The sequence below is a fragment of the Scleropages formosus genome, chromosome 23 (genome assembly GCF_900964775.1).
Source record: "Scleropages formosus chromosome 23, fSclFor1.1, whole genome shotgun sequence".
NCBI classification, from domain to species: Eukaryota; Metazoa; Chordata; class Actinopteri; order Osteoglossiformes; family Osteoglossidae; genus Scleropages; species Scleropages formosus.
This window is the reverse complement of record NC_041828.1, coordinates 1,397,386-1,411,280: the sequence shown is the minus strand read 5'-3', so window position 1 is coordinate 1,411,280 and position 13,895 is coordinate 1,397,386. Positions and strand designations below refer to the sequence as shown.

Sequence of the window (13,895 nt, the reverse complement as noted above, 5' to 3'; positions counted from 1 at the left end):
AGACTTCTACTCTTTTAATAAGAGGTATGATATATACTGTATTTCCACGACTGGCGTCACGAACGTGTTTTTCTGCAGGTGGCAGACGCAGAGATGGTCCCTTGAAACAAAGCCGATCAACATTTCTGTTATCAGTTCTTTGGAACTTGATTATGTTGCCAAAGACAAAGAAAAATATAAATACAAAACAGAGAGCAGCAACATTCAGATAAGATGTATTTAAAAATAATCAATAGTGGAGATATTTGGTTAGAACTAAAGTTTAAAATTGCATCTTCTAAAGTTATACGGTTATGAACTGTATACATGTATTGAACATGATAATGTAAAACATAACACAAATGAAAAAAGACTAAAATATTATTAAACCATAGCCGCTAATTCCAGGTAAACTGCTAGCCCCTTTACGGGCGCGCATGCGCAGTTCACATGAACACGTCCCATTTAAATCACCCACAACCACTGCACACCTATAGGGGGCGGTTCGTTTGGGCTTCGTCGCGCGTGCGCACTTGGTATTTCTGCGGATCCTCTTTAAATTACACAGAAGACGACGTTTTGCCGAAAGAGTGTTGGACAGCTTGGCGTCCCTTCCGTTTCTTAAATTAGCCCCCCTCAGCTTCGAGATACCGCCCCCAATTTCAGTGTCGGTACGGAGCCGCCAGGCCGGGACAGAGACGGAGAGAGAGCCCTCGGCCATGGAAGCTCTCGGACCCGGTGAGTAGGCGCTCGGTGGGGACGCCTCTTGTGGCGTGCGGGGCGATCCGGGATGAGGTTTCACTGTGGGCCGAGGATGGCTGGGCCTTGTTGTCGGGGAAGGCAAACAAAACGAGCCGTTCGTGGCCTGTCCGTGCCCTGCGGTTTGCCCACGGTGTCGACGACACTGTCGTGCTTCCGTGTGCCCCGCTCGGTAGTCGGCGTCGCTGAGTCCTGCCCGGGGTACCGCAGCTCTCTCGGGCTGGATGTTTTCAGCAGTAGCGGCGGCAGGCAGCCCCGTTCGTTCGGCCCTCTGAGTCTGTGTCTGTGTCGAGGCTCTGTGTCTGGAGGCGTTTCCTTCCACGTCGGGACTCTGTGGGGCTGGGCAGCGCTAACCCTGGCTGAAGGTGCCTTGTATAATATTCGGAGGGCAAAAAATGTATTTGTTTTTGAGGAATGTTATGTGTGTGTGTTTTTCTTTTTTTTCCCCTTCCCTTCGATACCGGATGTCCTCTTTTTGTCGGACAGCCGACGGCGCGCGCACGCGCGCGCGCAAAACAAAAACAGAGCGAGCGGCGATGTGTCGTTTAAACGGTGTTCGTTCGGCTGGCTTTGCAAAAACGTAACGATTCTCTACGCGCGCGCGATCAGCTGCGCTTGTGAACCACAACAATACACGTGCGTTCCCACGTTGGCTTCTGCAGGACTCGCTAGCGTCCCACACACACAGATTTTTTTTTAAAAAGTGCATTAACGCGAAATATAGTAGCAGGATGCCTGCTGACTGACTGTACATGTTAAATACCATGAATTGAAACGCAGTAATGACAAACCTTGTGGTGGTGGTGGTGGTGGAAGGTGGACCCTGGCTGTGCCCTTTGTTTGGGTTCAGGACACTGCAGTTACACCTGAACACTGTGCACTTTCTTCAGGGTCACTTGCAGCTGTGGGGCCTCCATCTGTTTCTTGCCCAGTGATTCTTGAAATATTTTAAAAAATTTGAGGAAAGTCCAAACAGCAGAACAGGCTAACTGCTCACTGTGGTTTCCTGGAATTGTCTCTCTTAACCTATCTATATTACGCACTCTTTTAGTAGCCTTTTTATCTGCCCAAATAGCTTGGGCTATTTCTGCACTAATTTCCTTGAATGTTTCATGTTCTTAAGGAGGATGGATGAGTAGCAGGCTTCCAAGCACGTAAAGGTTCCCTTTGGGGGTGTGAATGTGGCTTGATTATTTTAATCAAATCTCCTCTCCTGGTCTACAAGCAAAGGAGTTTGATGAAATTCACCCTTTGCAGTTTGACCCAGATCATGAGGTGAGGCTGAATCTGTGGGCTTGCATATGTATTTACTTCTGATGTTTTGGCTTGAGTGTCTGGGTTCGGTAGGTATGTGGACTGTGTGCAGGTCTTTTCCCGTTATTGTCCGTAGTGTCATGAGTGCTTTAGTCTTTAGAGACCAGTGTCTGCTAAACAAGTAAACAAATGATTAGTAATACACCCTGGCTGGGTGTTGGGCTGCTGTAGAGGACACACCACATGTTCCTACTCGTAGTTAAATTGCCCAAATGAACGGTATCGAAGGGCTGCTCCACGCGGTTGAGCCTCCGCTGTTGCGCTCTGTTTCGATCGAGTTCTCCGTATCCCTCTTTCAGACTCAACAGGTTGGAGGCTGACAGGTCTTTCTGAAGACGTGGTAACAGTGGCTGAGGATGTTCGCTCCCACTCGGTCCCATGATCCTCCAGGGCCTGTTTGTCTCTCGGTGCAGACGATAATCCTGGCTGCTTTGTTACTTGCTGTGTATTTCTGTGCCTTGACTTCCTGACTCACGCCCTCTGTCCCCAGAGCGATTAGCACATGTACACACGCTTTCTGTGGTGTGAGGAACGGACATTAGTGTCATCTAGTAGTGTTGCATCATTTGCATAGTAGTCTGAGTTGTCCTGTGGGTCTGCTCAGTTTGCATTTTCTCCACGTCCACGGTTGGGGCTGTGTTCTGAACAAACTGGGCTCTGTGGGAGTGATTCTCATTTACCAGTGTTCTGTTATGTCATAGTGGCATGCCCATTTTTGTGAAATGCTTAAGTTTGATTGTATAAACTTTTTTTGAACTTCGGTGTATAAGAACTTTTTGGTGTAACAGCTTTACAAACCTGCATGTTGTGGCATTCTTGAAGAGGGTGGTTGTGATAATTGACAAATATCAGGTTTTTAGTATCGCGTGCTGCACGTTCGTAGTACTCAAACATATGCACAGCCTGCGTAAGGGATAGCCGGTAGTGCAGTCGTGGATTCGAACCCGCAACCTTCGGGTCCTATCTCTGGCTGTAGAACCCCTGAGGAAGGTATTTACCCTAGAAATTGCTCCAGTAAAATTACTCGGCTACATAAATGGATGAATAAGTAACTTTGGAGAAAAGTATAAGCTAAATGAATAATGTACATTTAACTGTCACTTTTTCCAGAGAAACTTGCAGTGTTAAGATTATTAATATTATTCACCCATGTGTACAGCTAGGTGATTTCTGCTAGAAATGCAGTAGACCCTTACTCAAGGGTTCCACAGCAGTAAGTGTGATTCACTCTACAACTTCAACCCAGTCAAGTGTCAGGAGTGTGACTGCATCTTGGGTTCTTGCTCCAGTCATCCTCCTGTGGGAAGGAGGGAGATTCAGAGGGATCTGCAGTATGTGTGTGCCGGTGTGTGACCCAGCAGAATGTGCCTCAAACACTTAACCGGTAGTGGTCGCGAGAACAGTGCTAAAGAGTGTTGCAGAGCCTCTTCCCATTGGGGGTGTGGTGTCCTGCTGCTCTGTCCCACACCCCAGGCTCTCCATCTCTAAGTGCAGGAATGCATTGTGATGCTGCGGTTCCTGAAATCTCACATGGCACTCCTTTGTCATGCTTGTAAATAAACCCAACTTGTGTGCCTCATTAGGTTTGCACCGCTTGGCCAAGTGCCCTTTACTCTGCGGTCGAGCCCCTCAGCTGCGTGTCGGAGCAGGCCCGCAGGGATAGACGTGTTCTCAACTGTAGCCAAGAGACTGTGGGGTACATACGGTATCAGCTCGTTGGTCCTCATTCATTAGGTGCTAAAACATGAGGCCCAAGGGAAATGTTCTTGTTTTTGATACTGGGCTATGTAAACATTAAAGGCTTTTTTTTTATATTTAATTTTAAGGGGACCTTTCTACATACTTATTTGATTTTGGAATTTGTGTAAAGTCCTAGGAGTCACACACCCCACCCCCTGAGCATTTTAGTCTTCTTCCAGCCTTGTGGGCTCACCCCTCTGAGCTGTGTTTATATGTCATGAGGGCTCCTGTAACATGTCCATGTCTGAGTTGATTCTCTGGGTTTTGGTATCAAAGCCAACTTAACCAGTAATGTTGCACCCCCCCACCCTTTGGTGCCAGCCAGGGGGTTATATATAGAACAGGCTCTGGTGGGAGACTTGGGTGATGAACCATGAGGGGGGGTCCTGTCCCCATTACGCTTCACTTGCTAACTGGAGCACACTGGTGCATGGTGGCTGCGACTCCCTGTGAGCCCCCCCCCCCGCTCAGGTCACAAGTGGCCCGTTCAGGGGCTCTTTTTTGCAAGTGAGACTCCTGCAGTTGGGTCGTCTCCGCATGTGACAAACCCTGTGAGATCCATTTACACCTGAAACTAGGTGGTTCTAATTGGCTGGAGGAGTGAGGGCGTTCCAGCTTCCTTTTGAATGTATACATGTTGCTCTATGCATAATCCCCCTCGCATTTTCAGCCCCCATCTGGTCCAGCACACTGCCTTTTGTCTTGGGAGTCTATGTGTTTGTGTCTCTGCTTGATAATTGGGAAGGGGGGGGGAGAGTTGGTGAACATTGTGTGGTTTTGGACCCCCATGGTGTGAATCCCACGGAGTGGGTTGAAGTGGGTGGAGGCTGCAGCCTCGTAACATGGATAAGTGGACAAGCTATCAGCACAAGCTGGTCCAGTAGGAAGCTGTCTGCTTGTCTGTGCAGTTTGCTCTGTTGTTTTCGGAGTGCCTCTGTAACGCATGTTGTTGTTCCCTCCAGGCCCGCCTGCTCCTGCCTCCCTTTTCCAGCCCCCCCGCCGTCCTGGCTTGGGCACTGTGGGGAAGCCCATCCGTCTGCTGGCCAACCACTTCCAGGTCCAGATCCCCAAGATCGACGTCTATCACTATGACATTGACATCAAGCCCGAGAAGCGGCCCCGCAGGGTCAACAGGTAATTGTTTATCGAGAACTGGGCGGTCAAGTGTTGTATGAGTAAGGGAGGATTGATTTCATACTTTACTCGGCTTGGCTTGCAGGGAAGTTGTGGATACCATGGTGAGGCACTTCAAGATGCAGATCTTTGGTGACCGTCAGCCTGGTTATGATGGCAAGAGGAATATGTACACGGCTCATCCGCTTCCCATCGGTCGAGACAGAGTGAGTTGGGCCCCCAACAAACCGCTCTTGCCACCTCTGTGCTCAGGCATGTACTTGCCTGTTTCAGACCAGGGATCACTGGACTGCTTGTGTGATGGTGGCAAAAAATTGAGTAAAGTTTTCAATGCAAACTCTTCCCAGGAAGTGGTATCTCTTGATTTGAAAATTCATCTCTAGAAATGGTGCCCCTGGTTCCCCCCCCCCCTCCCTTTTGGTAGCATCCTTTCTCCATTTCCCTTTCAAACTTTTAACTTTGGCTCCCAGGTGGACCTGGAGGTGACGTTGCCTGGGGAGGGCAAGGACCAGACCTTCAAGGTGTCCCTGCAGTGGGTGTCTGTGGTCAGCTTGCAGATGCTTCTGGAGGCGCTGTCAGGCCATCTGAATGAGGTCCCCGAGGACTCTGTACAGGCCCTGGATGTCATCACCAGGCACCTTCCTTCCATGAGGTACTTTAAACTGTCTCCTTATGTTTACAGGTGGTCATCTGCAAACTTCTTCCATTTTCTAACATGTGGAGTTGCAGAAATGACTGTAGTAGAGCAAACAACCTTTTACTGCTTTAGCTGATAGATGGCAGTTAAGAACAGCACAGGAGATTTTGTCAAACTTGGAACTTAATAGGACAGCAGATTGAGGAAAGTTGGATTTCTGCTGATTTGATTCAGTAGTGAAGGTGACTTTGAGTTGGATGGACTTCCACTCCCTCTTGTAAGTTACTCATAGCTTTTGAATGCTCCACCCTGCCTCACAGGCATACCTCCTCACATCTTTGTTTTGCTCACGTGTGAGCTGTTCACAATTTGAATATAAAACATATGTTCTAGTTCCTTCTTTATCTGCCCAGGTACACACCTGTGGGTCGATCCTTCTTCTCTCCTCCTGAGGGGTACTACCATCCTCTTGGTGGGGGGCGAGAGGTGTGGTTTGGCTTTCACCAGTCTGTCCGTCCAGCCATGTGGAACATGATGCTCAACATCGATGGTGAGCACCTCAGCTATAGCCAGCCCCACCTGTGATGGTCCGTTAGTGGAAAGGGTGATGTTTGACATGGTGTTCCTTCCTCGCAGTGTCAGCCACTGCCTTCTATCGCGCCCAGCCTGTGATTGAGTTCATGTGCGAGGTGCTGGACATCCAGAACATCAATGAGCAGACCAAACCACTGACGGACTCCCAGCGTGTTAAGTTCACCAAGGAGATCCGAGGTGAGGGGGAAAATAATGGTAAGTCATTGTAATTGTGTGGTGAGGATGCAGCTCCCGTGGACACCTGCAATGGCGGCTTTTAGAAACCCCCCCCCCCCCCTTTGTTTCTGGTGGGACCACCTTTAATCTGTGTAGCTGAGATACTACACTCATCATGGCTCTTGTTTGTCTGCAGGGCTGAAGGTGGAGGTCACACACTGTGGACAAATGAAGAGGAAGTACCGCGTGTGCAACGTCACCCGCCGTCCCGCCAGCCACCAGACGTAAGTACTGTGTTTCAGAGGTGTCAGAAATGGACTCTGCATCATCTGCTCCATTTATTGTCCTTTCTCAACCACTTGGTACAAAGCTGGCAAAACATGGGCATTTTATACTGATCTGATGAACTTAATGTATGAAGAGATTTTTGTTAGATTAACACCAGTTATGGACCGTTATGGTGCTGCCTACTTGGCTGTGAACCTAAACCTATGTGTATAGGTTTCCACTACAGCTGGAGAACGGACAAGCCATGGAGTGCACAGTGGCTCAGTATTTCAAGCAGAAGTATAGCCTGCAGCTCAAATACCCCCACCTGCCATGCTTGCAGGTGGGACAGGAGCAGAAACACACCTACTTGCCCTTAGAGGTGAGCCATAAGTGCCGTCTCAACCCTGGAATCGCTGTCCTTAGGTTCTGAATACTGTGCTTTGATGTATGGTCTGCTAATCAAAGTCCCTCTCTTCAGGTGTGTAACATTGTTGCCGGACAACGCTGCATCAAGAAGCTGACAGATAACCAGACGTCTACCATGATAAAAGCCACCGCTCGCTCGGCTCCCGACAGGCAAGAGGAGATCAGCCGGCTGGTGAGTGCTCCCCCTTGAGGTCGGAAGGCGAACTGCAGCAGCCCTCTTCATCCCCATTCTGACATCTACCTTTCTGATCTTAAGCAATGAAGCTGCCTTTCTGCTTTGCTTTGCTCAGGTCAAAAGCAACAGCATGGTGGGCGGGCCCGACCCCTACCTGAAAGAGTTCGGCATCGTTGTGCACAACGACATGACCGAGGTGACTGGGCGGGTCCTCCCAGCGCCCATGCTGCAGTATGGGGGCCGGGTGAGTACAGAGACTGGGAGGGACTGTGGCAGGGTGAGTACTGGGACGCGGGACAGGGTGAGTACGGGGAGGGGGGGGGACATACGGGGAGGGGGGTTGTCAACTGGGACTACTGAGAGTGATGTGCAATATGACACTGTCCACACAGCAGCCTTGGCCAAGAGGGCTGGCCTTGCTGTCCTGCCCATGCTAGTGGCAAAAGCTGTTTTGTGACCATCGTAGGACTGCAGACAAAAGGAAGCCTGTAGAATTTTTAAGCAGACCACTGAAAAACAAGATGTGTCTGTTACGGTCACACGTTTAACCATAGCCCTTTTACACTGATTTGAATGTTATGTGAATTTCTTTTGATACTCTGGACAATTGGCTTCGAATGAACAGGACAAGTGTGTCCAATTGGGCTGCTGTGTAACAGTCTCACTGTTGCCCCCTGCAGTGTTTGTGATTGCTGCAAGGTGAACTTTTGTGCCATTTGCTGCTGCTTTTCTGTTCAAACAGCTGGTGGTGATCACTGTTGCTTCAAACAAACCATCTAGGCAGACTCTGCTCTTGGTTTCTGGGTCTCCATAGGCAGTAGCACTTGTTTTGGTGCTTATTCCAAAACTATACAGGCAAATGAGTTGTACAAATCACAGCATCTCTCTAGAATTCCTGATTGGGCAAAGAAATGGTAAATCCTTGTTTACTGTAACACTTGATACCTTTGCAATGCTTCCCAAGTTGCTGAGCAACATGTAGACCCCGAGGCCAGAACAATCCAGCTAAGATTTCCTTTAAACTCTGCTATACAAGTAGCACATTTTTGGTGAAAAAAAATTTAATGTGTTATAAATGGATCTCAAACTGTTTCAAAAGTTCTAATGTTGGAATTAGTTCAAGCTGATGCCCCCCCCCCCCCCCCCCTTTTTTTTTTTTTTTTTTTTTTTTTTTTTGGGTCTTGTGCTTTGTTTAATCCCAGCCACACCCTGGACTGTAGAGCATCCTGGGATGTTTCCTCCAGATGTGTCCTGTAGGAGGCAGGATTGCTTCACTGTGTTTGTGGTGTCCTGTAGGAGTGCAGTGGTTGACTAAGAGCTCAGGCACTCTCTCTACAGAACAAGACTGTAGCCACACCCAACCAGGGTGTCTGGGACATGAGGGGGAAGCAGTTCTATGCTGGCATTGAGATCAAGGTGTGGGCCGTCGCCTGCTTCGCCCCTCAGAAGCAGTGCCGGGAGGACCTGCTCAAGTGAGTTTTAAGCAGTTCGCCTTCTGGATGGGATGGGATTCAGGGGCTTGGAGTTTGTTCCATGGCATCTGGCTGGAATCATAATTGAATGAACTTTTTTGTAGCTTGGGGAAAAGCTGAAGTTGTATGGCCTGCCTGTGTAAGAGGTCTCGTTTGTGACACCGCCCCCCCCCCCCTTTCAGGAGCTTCACCGACCAGCTGCGAAAGATCTCGAAGGATGCGGGGATGCCCATCCAGGGCCAGCCATGCTTTTGCAAGTATGCACAGGGTGCTGACAGCGTGGAGCCCATGTTCAAGCACCTGAAGTTATCCTATGTGGGGTTGCAGCTCATTGTGGTCATCCTGCCAGGGAAGACTCCTGTTTATGGTAGGTCTTATGCCTCCCTGCAGCCCTGTCCTTGAGCATCCTATCAGTTACTATTTTTGTCTTGCCCAGTCTCCATCATCCCTGGTGTTAATTGAAGGCAGTTAGAGCCGGCTGGTACCGCAGCGGTTAGAGCTGCTGCCTTTGGACCTGAAGGGTGCGGGTTTGAATCTCACTTCCAGCTGTAGTATCCTTGAACAAGGTACTTACCCTAAATTGCTCCAGTAAAAGTACCCAGCTGTACAAATGGGTAAGTAATTCTAGGAAGATTAACAGTGTAAGTCGCTTTGGAGAAAAGAATCAGCTAAATGAAGGCACGGAAAGCTAAATTGGAAATAAGAAGCACCCCAGAGTTGGAAGTAACTGAAGCACCCCATGCTGTCTGAAGATGATGGACAAGACGTACCTTGCTGAACTGAGAAATGAAGCTACCATAGAGCAACAATGCCATTATTACCTGTAATCTGATTTTGAAGTCTTAATTAATCTATAATGCCCAGGAGGGAGGGAGCAGCCAGTGGTACTTTGACCCCCCCCCCCCCCCCCCGAGGGTTTTTTTTTTTTTCTCTCCCCCCCTCCCTTGACTTTTGGGAGTTTGTTCCTTTCCTCCATGGCCAACAGGTATATTTAAAGCATTATTAAAAAGTATTGATAATACTACACCAGTTTATAGTCAACTGTCTTTTTGTTTCTTTGCCTTATGCCTCTGTTCAAGTACTCTTTCTGCAAATAGTAATGAAAGGTTACTATTTGCTTTGGTGGCTGTATGTGTGTCTTCCCAGGCTACTCATCTCTCTTAACTGTGAGGTTTGTTTCCCTTCTTCCTGTCCCCTACCACAGCCGAGGTGAAACGTGTGGGGGACACTCTGCTTGGCATGGCCACCCAGTGTGTCCAGGTAAAGAATGTGGTGAAGACCTCTCCGCAGACCCTCTCCAACCTCTGCCTCAAGATCAATGCCAAGCTGGGTGGCATCAACAATGTTCTGGTGCCACATCAGAGGTACATTTACTGTGTGCTCACATTCACACACCTGTGTACACTTGCATCTCAATGAACACAGCTAGGACTGGAAGTTAGTTTAGCCCTGCCTCTATAGTACAGTGGGATCCTTTTATGTGCAGGTTAGGTACTTTTTACAAACACCAGATAACTAAAGTCATAATTCATTCTAGGTTTCATTAACAGCTCATGTAGTATCAGTTACTCTGGACAGTACTGGAAATACTGAGCATGAGGTAAAATATAACATGGGCCTTGTTTTGTTTTTTTTGTTAACATGAAGGGATACTAAAGTGTAACTTACAAATGCTAAAAAATAAAAACTAAGCTCCAGTTCTAAATGCTATATGGTGAATCAACAGTGAAGTAAAAAGAAGGGTGGTTTACAGTGTAATGGAGGATAATGGGGAGGATGTATTCGCACTTACTACTTGTCATTTGTACCACGTGTGCTGTATTCTACACCTGGACTGGTACATTCCCAGTTTCCAGGCCTTTATCGGGACTCTTGCGTTTCTTCCCCCTGCAGACCCTCTGTGTTCCAGCAGCCGGTTATTTTCCTGGGGGCAGATGTGACGCACCCACCAGCTGGCGATGGCAAGAAGCCATCCATCGCGGCAGTTGTGGGGAGCATGGATGGGCACCCGAGCCGTTACTGTGCTACAGTGCGCGTGCAGACATCTCGCCAGGACCTGTCCCAGGAGCAGCTCTTCAGCCAGGAGGTTATCCAGGACCTGACCAACATGGTCCGCGAGCTGCTCATCCAGTTCTATAAGTCCACGCGCTTCAAGCCCACGCGCATCATCTATTACCGGGGTGGGGTCTCCGAGGGTCAGATGAAGCAGGTGGGTCGGTCCTTTCTTCTCGGTTTTAAGTCCTATGTCTTCACTTCGACGCATGGTGTATTTTGTAGTCAGCCATACTGTTTGCGCTCATGCGTTCCCCAGCACTCACAGCAAAAGCTTGATGTCCACCCTCCCTGCAGGTGGCCTGGCCAGAGCTCATCGCCATCCGCAAGGCCTGCATCAGCCTGGAGGAAGACTACAGGCCGGGTATCACCTATATCGTGGTGCAGAAGCGTCACCACACGCGCCTCTTCTGCTCTGATAAGGCTGAGCGGGTGAGCTCTGCGTCCCCTAGCCTTGTGGTCTCATTGTTGAGATGCCAATCCTACTCACCTTGCCCATGTCATCATTGCTTCTCCTCTGTAGGTGGGTAAGAGCGGGAACGTCCCGGCAGGCACCACAGTGGACAGCACCATCACACACCCCTCCGAGTTTGACTTTTATCTGTGCAGCCATGCTGGCATCCAGGTGAGCTGAGCCTCCCAGGTGGCTCTAGTCCTCAGCAGTTGTGTGTTCAGTTGCTAGCAGTAACCAATCTGCACGTTTCTGACGCCCCCTGCAGGGCACTAGCCGGCCATCGCACTACCATGTGCTGTGGGATGACAACTGCTTCACAGCGGACGAGCTGCAGCTGCTCACCTACCAGCTGTGCCACACCTATGTGCGCTGCACCCGCTCCGTCTCCATCCCCGCACCTGCCTATTATGCCCGGCTTGTCGCTTTCCGTGCCCGCTACCACCTGGTGGATAAGGACCATGACAGGTAAGGGGATGTGTTTTAGCCGCTAGTCGAGGAGGAGTCCCCGCCTTTAACCTGGATGTTCCAATCCAACTGAAAGTCCTCCAATTTTCAAATGATTTCTCCATGTTTATGAGGTGAGCTTAAATAGATGAGCCAACCTTGGAGATGTAAAGAACCATGGGCCTTTGTGTCCCGACATCCTCTGAGGATGCTTTTAGAACACTTGGTGAGCCACAGGAAAGCATTGCTAGGGAGGGACACTGAGGGCCCTTGTTCTGGCTGCCATAGTAACATGCTGACTCACACCCTTTTTTTTTTCCTCTTTCTCCTCCTTTTTCAGTGCCGAGGGCAGTCATGTTTCGGGCCAGAGCAATGGACGGGATCCTCAGGCTCTGGCTAAAGCAGTTCAGATTCACTATGATACCCAGCACACCATGTACTTTGCCTAAATCACCAACAGGTGGTGACGTCTTCACTTTTTTTCCTTCTCTCCTGCCACACCGCCCTCCCCCCAGTTTTTTCCTCTCCCTTTGTTCCTTCTCTCCAACTCTTCCTATTTATCTGTACCTCTTAGCTCTGTATCCATCTCTGCACCAAAGCAGTTCTGAAGCCAGCGGATCTAGCTGTCTCGCCCAGTTTAAATGGCTGAGCCACCTTTTACCAGCAGTCCCAGGATTCTCAGTTGTACTGAGAGACCGTTGGTTTCTAATGCACAGAAAAAGAAAACCCCATTGAGCCATTTTAAGTTTTGTTTTGAATGTGTTTTTATTCTCTTTTTAAACGTACACTGAGTACAAGTGAACCAGCGCCAGTCAGTCGGCCAATCGCATCCTCACAGCTAACCAGGACTCCTGTCTGTTTTTTACCTCAAGCCCAACAGGGCTGATGATTATTATTAGAGGGGAGCTTGCTTGTACATGGAGAAAGTTCTAGAACAAGGTGAAAGATTACTGTATGTATTCAATCTTTTTCAGTTTTGTTACAATTTACCATGTTCAAACCTCCTTCCTTGTCTCTTACAAAGTGACCTGCATCTTCACACCACTTCCTGTCCTCTTTGTAGAAAGTGTGTGAGGTGTCTATTAGTCCCATTGCAGGCCACTTGACTGTAAAGGCAGGTTAAGGAGTTAACTGCTGTAAATGCCTCAGATTTAATGTTTTTAATCTCCATATATCTATATAAATAAATGAAATATAGATATGTACAACCATATAAGCAGATGTAAACAGATGACTTTACAAGCTCGGCCAGGTGGAGGAGGGGTGTGGCAGTGCTGCGGTGGGGCCACAAATGCAGGTACAGCTCAGACGTACACATCCCTGTCCTCGAGGGCCTGCGCCACGATCCCTCCAATTCTCGCCTCTGCCAGCACTAACCACCGGGGCCAGAAACATAAACGGGCACTCTCCTTTTACCTTTATGCATTTATAAATAAATTAAACAAATCAGATTTGTAAGAGTTTAATATAAGATGTTTTTGTGACTATCTTAGTGGATTTTAGAGTAGATTGCTGTTGTCGTTGCTGCTGCTGCTGTTCTTAATGTTACCATAACAATTTTCAGACCATCAGCAATGCAACAGTGAAGAGTAGCTGAGGGTGGGTGGGTGGGTGGGGTCAAATGTCAGTGTTTGTTGGGGGGGGGGGGGGGGGATGTTTATCTTCTGTCATCTCTACTTCCAGGTGTATTTCAACAGTTAAAGGGTCATTGGGGGTTTCTGGGGTTGTCATGGTCAAGTCATCCCCCCCCATCCCTTCTGCTGAGGTTAGGGGTGAGGTTGCAAGCTGGCACCAAGGACCAGTGACAATCAGATTCGGGAGTCCTTAACATTTTCTGTTACGCAAGTCAGAGCGCCACCCCCACCTTCGATTGGCCTGGGCCGGACCGTCTCTCTTGCGCACACACACCTGGCCAGGTGGATGGCTCACGAAACCCTTTTGTAATAAACCATCTCTGAAGCACTAGGTTTGCTATGATTGAGTTTGAGCTGCTGCCTGGTAGGGGGGTGGGTGTTGTGGGGGAGGGGACTCCATGCAATAGGCGTGTGCCAGGAAGAAGTAGAGGACAGGTAGGGGAACCGGTGTCCCCGGGGACTGCAATGTGGGAGGGGGGAGGGGGGAGAATTCCACTTTCACACATTGGTCATTGCGAAGCAATATCTCGACGTCCGTGTTGAATATGAGAAGCAGTAGTTTTTTCCTCAATGTGGCTGTTGGTCTGACCCCTCTTGCTGTTTGTATCTCTGTACTTGGTTTTCCTTTTTTATTTTTTATTTTTTTTTTTTCTTG

At 48.8% G+C, this 13,895-nt stretch overlaps 1 protein-coding gene across 3 annotated transcripts; it reads left to right on the top strand.

Annotated features, from left to right (window-relative positions):
- Positions 1–505: 505 nt before the first annotated feature.
- ago4 (argonaute RISC component 4) lies at positions 506–12,822 on the top strand. 3 transcript variants are annotated; one of them, XM_018747895.2, is made up of 18 exons: positions 506–717; positions 4,755–4,926; positions 5,012–5,132; positions 5,397–5,578; positions 5,977–6,113; positions 6,200–6,334; positions 6,510–6,597; positions 6,815–6,962; positions 7,062–7,181; positions 7,300–7,428; positions 8,523–8,656; positions 8,839–9,023; positions 9,861–10,020; positions 10,550–10,865; positions 11,006–11,140; positions 11,232–11,333; positions 11,428–11,627; positions 11,947–12,822. In XM_018747895.2, the coding sequence occupies exons 1-18, from the start codon at positions 699–701 to the stop codon at positions 12,053–12,055; spliced, it is 2,592 nt and encodes an 863-aa protein (XP_018603411.1). In that variant the 5' UTR covers positions 506–698; the 3' UTR covers positions 12,056–12,822. The 3 variants fall into 3 exon arrangements, with proteins under 3 accessions (XP_018603411.1, XP_018603410.1, XP_018603409.1); XM_018747894.2 differs by having other exon boundaries at positions 8,508–8,656; XM_018747893.2 differs by having other exon boundaries at positions 7,300–7,461.
- Positions 12,823–13,895: the final 1,073 nt, after the last annotated feature.

What these genes read in the sequence shown, in the direction of transcription:
- ago4 (XM_018747893.2), top strand. An exon ending in CGTCCCGCCAGCCACCAGAC is followed by an intron (nt 6,598 to 6,814) that starts GTAAGTACTGTG and finishes CTATGTGTATAG; the next exon opens with GTTTCCACTACAGCTGGAGA. An exon ending in GCAGCCATGCTGGCATCCAG is followed by an intron (nt 11,334 to 11,427) that starts GTGAGCTGAGCC and finishes CGCCCCCTGCAG; the next exon opens with GGCACTAGCCGGCCATCGCA.